General features: G+C 27.8%; 1 protein-coding gene across 6 annotated transcripts in view; it reads left to right on the forward strand.

Annotated features, from left to right (window-relative positions):
- Positions 1-5,755, forward strand: part of LOC117179880 (TLD domain-containing protein 2) — a 461,266-nt gene that overhangs the window by 346,731 nt on the left and 108,780 nt on the right. For all 6 annotated transcript variants that reach the window (XM_033372057.1, XM_033372055.1, XM_033372056.1 and 3 more), the window contains one exon: positions 3,416-3,504. In XM_033372057.1, coding sequence (XP_033227948.1) covers positions 3,416-3,504 — 89 coding nt within the window. The remainder of the gene's footprint in view (positions 1-3,415; positions 3,505-5,755) is intronic.

Below are 5,755 nucleotides of genomic sequence, written 5' to 3' on the forward strand. Positions count from 1 at the left end.
AGATTTCTCAGATTGATTCAGAATTCTCGTGCTATTTAAGTTCCGCAACACTGCTCCGACCCAGGTTGCTGATCAATCTCTCTAGCAATCACCCCAAGCGAAGAACCTACTTTTTTAATAAATATTTCTATTAAATCAAAAATAATCCTTTCAAATTCATAGACATATTTAATACTTCACACAATATAATATATATAATTTGTATTGATAATTATATCAATTACATTATACAAAATGGGTTAACTTTTAATTTACAGAAAAGAAAATTGGATTGAAATTAGACGCAGATCTGTTAGTCAAATTTATACTGACTTATCTTAGAATTTTTGTACCAATCCGTTGAATAGTGTAGGTTGTGTGTGTGTCTAATTACTAAAAAATAGACTTTTTTCATAAAAAGTACTAAAACTCGAATAATAATTGACGAATCAAAAATTCCTAAAAAGCAGATGAAGAATTCCATCTAACAGAAGTATCTTGGAAGTGTAACAATCAATTAATAGTGTAGACTGCAGGTTGTAGATGAGTCTAGTTACCAAAAAAATCTATTTTTCTTTATAAAAAGTACTAAAACTGGAATCAACTAATGAACGAGTCAGAAATTCCTAAAAATAAGTATGAGGAATTCCATCCAACAGGCTTATCCTGAAATTTGTGTACGATTCGGTTAAATAGTTTAAGCTTTAGTTGTGTGTAATTACTAAAACATCGATTTTATTTCATTAAAAGTACTAAAACAGGAATTAACGAATCAACTAATCAAAAATTTCGAACAATACGGATAAAGAATTTCATCCAACTGACTTATTCCATACATCATGTTTATCCTCAAATTTGTGTACCAATAGGTTAAATTGTGTAGGCTGTAGGTATGTCTAATTACTAAAAAATCGATTTTTCTCTTAAAACGTATTAAGGGGAGATTCTGGTCATAATTTTTCAAAAAATCGAAAAAAATTGTTCTTCGTATTATGGTAGTAAATACTTATAGAAATAGTGTAGAATTTATTTTAAAGAACTACAAGGTCGAGAACAAGGATAAAAGAGGCCGAAGCAGCTACAGCGTTCGAGCTGTATTTCACGGTAGAAAAATTTAAACTCGATTTTCTGGAAACTACATTTTTTGACACCTTCGAAAAATTGATTTGGAAACTAATGAACCAATTGACTTGAAATTTAGAAAGCTCATTCTTCAAGTGTGTTTCTATCGTGTGAACTACGATCATGAACAAATATTGTTATTTAACAAAGTGATGAACGATTTAACTTGCAAACATAAGGTCAAAAAATTCAAAAGTCCGTCATTTTTTTTTTATTCTGATTGTAGTTCGCACGATAGCCAAAAATGTACAGATTATAAATCTTTTTTATTTTTTGATTTCGGGTCAACCGTTCCCGAAATATTTGAGCGAAAACTGGAAAGGAGGAAATTTTTGAGGGCGCTATTTTGTAAACCAAAATAATAAAAAACAAAGAAAAACATTTTTTTTATTAGTTCAACCTCTATACTTTACATTTTAAAAAATGTGGAAGGAACACATTATCTTTATTATTGAATGAAATTCTTTGAAAAATAAAAAAATAAAGACACGGAAGACCAGAATCTCCCCTTAAGACTCCAATAATAAACGAATCAAAAATTCCTAACAAGCAGATGAAGAATTCCGTACTACAGACTTATTTTGAGACTTTTCTAATAATTGGTTAAATATAGCATATACTGTAGGCTGTAGGTGTGTCTAATTGCTAAAAAATCGATTCTTGTTCATAAAAAGTACTGAAACTTGAATCAACTAATCAGAAGTTCCTCTAAATACGGATGAAGAAATCCATCCAACCGAGTAATACCATCCAACAGACTCATCTTCAAAATTTTTTTACTAATCGGTTAAATAGTATAGGCTGTAAGTGTGTCAGATAACTGAGAATTCGATTTTTCATCCTACAAAGTATTAAAATTTGAATAAATTAATCAACGAATAATAAATTTTTAAAAATACGGATAAAGAATTCCATTCAACATACTTCTCTTGAATTTTTCATGCCAATCGTTTAAATACACAGATGAAAAAAGTTATATATGGTTTATATATAGTGGATCAGACAATGATATTTTTCATTTGTTTTATGAACTTTTTTATGTAAATAAATGAAAAATATCAGTGTTTTGTCCACTATATATAAATTATATATAACTTTTTCACCTCGGTAGTATATAGGCTGCAGGATTGTTTAATTATTAAGAAATAAATTTTTCTTCATAAAAAGTACTAAAACTCGAAAAAAAACCAACGAATCAAAAATTTCGAAAAAACTGATGAAGAATTCTGCCCAACAAACCTATTTTTAAATTGGTTTGCAAATGGTTTAATAGACTTGCAGGCTGTAGGTGTGTCTAATTACTAAAAAATATATTTTTGTTCATAAAATGTACTAAAACTCGAATCAACGCGAATAAAAAATCCCTAAAAATGCTTATGGCGAGCTCCATCCAACAGGCTTATCCTAAAATTTGTGTACCAATCGGTTAAATACTGTAGACTGTAGGTGTGTTTAAATATTGAAAAATCGATTTTTCTTCATTGAAAGTACTAAAACTCGAATCAAAGAAAAAAAAATTCAGAAAAATACGGATGAAGAATTCCATCCAACAGGCTTATACCATGCAACAGACTTATCTTAATATTTGTGAACCAATTGGTTAAATAGCGCAGGCTTAAGGCGTTTCTAATTACTAAAAATCGATCTTTCTTCATAAAAAGTACTAAAACTTGAATCATAATTTTTAAAAAATCCAAAAAACGTTCTCTTTGATAAACCATTTTGGTATGAAGTTTTAGTATACATTAATTCAATAATTAATTTAAATAATTCAATAGGAATACAATTTAGAATATTTTGTTTCGGCAATTCGAATTATTAGTCGTAGGTCTTACACTCAATAAATTTAAAATAAAAAAAAAATTTTTTAATAGAGTATTGTCTTCGAATTTGAGCATCGAAGAACACACTTATGCCATTTAAATTTTCTTCTGGTGAACAATTCTAAAACGCAAAAGCCCAGTCTAAAGAAAACAGCTGTGTACAAAACAATGCCATGAATTGAATAATATTGGCTCCTTTCGTAAAGCATTTTATGAGTTTATGAGTTTGCCACAAATAGTAGTTACTCAAAATGGACGTGACATGCTTCTGCGTCTGCAAAATTCTAAAAACAGTTTTTATTTCAAAAGGAAAAACATGAATAATAGATGAAATTTTCCTTCTGAAAAAATTCCAATTATCAGATAAAAATTTAAAAATAAGTTAAATAATAAATACTGAGATTTATTGTTTAAAGTAACTTCATTATTCTGTGGTTTGTGTGAACAATAAAAATAAATAAGTATTTCATGAATAGGTTTTCAATTTTCAGATTCAGATAATGAAAGCAAGGATGGCTCTTCTGCACAGGAAAAGAAACATGGACGGGTTTCGCAGCCCATCAACACCATCGTTTATACGGTGAGTAATTTTACTTTAAAATTACTCAAGTTTTAATCAACAATCTCAACTGTAACTTTCCTCCGCTTCATATAGAAATCAGAATGGGAACTAATTAGTTTGTTTTTATCTAATTAATTAGTTACTTTGTTTGGTAACGATATAGGCAACGAAGTTACTTATTGTAATTAAGTAACTGTAATAATAATAACTATAATAATTATAACTATAATGATACTAATAAACTATAGTAAAATAAGTAACTATAAAAATGTTTACTTTTTTACTTACTTTTGAAATGCAGCTTACAAATCTTTTTTTATTACAGTCAATATATTTTGTAGCTTTTGCAACCATTTTTTTCATTTTCATGCAATCAACAGATGAAAAAGTGCGATTACAACTTTCTGGTGCTCGAAATCTGCTTGTATTTAAGCGACGTTCAGGGGCTTCCCCACTTTAGGCGCCAGAAATTTATAACCGGTTCTTTGATCCGGGGCCTCAATAAACGAGGAAACGAAGACGAATTCAGATACTTTTATTTAAAATCTGTTATCTCTATTTATAAATTTCTGCATGTTTTGAATATGACCATTTCGATTATAAAGCTTAAAAAAATTTTAATTTAAACAAATTTGTTCTCGGTTTTAACATTTATCCATAAAATAAATGAATTTTTAGAACAATTCTAATTAATTTTTTTCACCGGGCAATTTCACAAATTTCCAGAAGTAAAATCTATATATTGAACAATAATTGATTTTATAAGCTGGTTCTGAATAAATTTAAAGTTAAACAATTAAAAAATGTTAACGTTAATGATTGAATTAATTTGTCAACCAAAAAGTGAAGTTTTAACTAAGTATTTCAACTTTCAACGAAGTAGTAGACTTTTCAACCGAAAACGAATAATTCTCAATGAAGAAAGTGATACTTGATATTTGATCTAAACAAGATTTTAATTTTAAATAAAAAGACGGTTGGATTCGACCAAAAAACACAATTTTTCAACACAGTAGTTGAATCCACAACCAAAAAAAGATTTTTTCTTACCAAGAAGTTTGTAAATTAAAATGGCTAATATTCATAAATTTATTGATTGATTCTTTGTAGCTTTAAAAATTATAAATTATGGAGCGTGTCAATTAAAAATTTCTGAATTCAACCCTTTTCAAACTTTGATTATAAAAATTTAAAATTTAAGAGTTTCATTTTGAGTACTTTAATTTGTAGTTCAGCTTTGATTACTTCAAATAAATAAGTTTCATCTCAAAGAGTTCGAATTTTTTAATTCAGTGACCATGAAAAATGTTTGCGAACCGGGAAATGACCGGATTTTTTCCTCGTTTTAAACGGCCACCCTGTTCTCTTATAATATTTTACAAAACTTTTTTATACAAAATATAATAATCAGTTATAAAATTATATTCTGATTTTATACGTAAACAAGAAACTGTACAGTGTACACTTTTAAAACTAGAACATGAATAATGAGTGAAATATACCTTTTCTGGATCAAAAGTATGAACAAATCCATTTTCATTTTGTTCATATTTTGTTAATATTAAATCACTTAAAAATGAATTATTTATAAATGAATAAGGTACAAAATAAAATGAAAATATATAGTAACAGTCGTGATTCAAATTTAGTTATACTTATTAATATTACGAATGAATTGTTAATAATATATAAGAGAAAAGATTCTTCATTATAAGAACGATTTTAAACATATAAATATAGTTTATCTATCAAATGTTATTTATGTCGGAATTTTTATAATGCCCTAAAGGGGTTTTCAGTGACCTAGGTACATCCAATGTTTACAAATAAATTCTTTAATGTCTGAAATCATTAAAAATCATTTTAATTATTTAAAAATATAACATTTCTTATAAAAAATGGTTTCTTCTTTTGTGCGTGTAAAAAGAAATGTTGACTCTTTCCTCTATTTCTGCAGTGGAAAAAGTTAAAGCTAATTAACCCTTAAACGGCCAAAATGCCACTACCGGTACACTGCTTTTCAACGGCCAATAACTAAGACTATTCGACACTAGAAAAAATTGAGACACACATATTTTTATTGTTTAAGATCTCCTCTTTCCGACAAAAAATTTATTTATTATCCCAAAATGCAGTTTAAACAAAAAAAACGTGATTTTTCGTGCCAATCTTTTTTTGTGAACCATTTTCCAAAGCTTTTCGAGTCTGTAATTAACCTGGAATCTCACTAACGGGTGGAATAAATGTCTAAACTTTGAGAATCCATGGT

The sequence above is a fragment of the Belonocnema kinseyi genome, chromosome 9, assembly GCF_010883055.1.
Source record: "Belonocnema kinseyi isolate 2016_QV_RU_SX_M_011 chromosome 9, B_treatae_v1, whole genome shotgun sequence".
NCBI lineage: Eukaryota > Metazoa > Arthropoda > Insecta > Hymenoptera > Cynipidae > Belonocnema > Belonocnema kinseyi.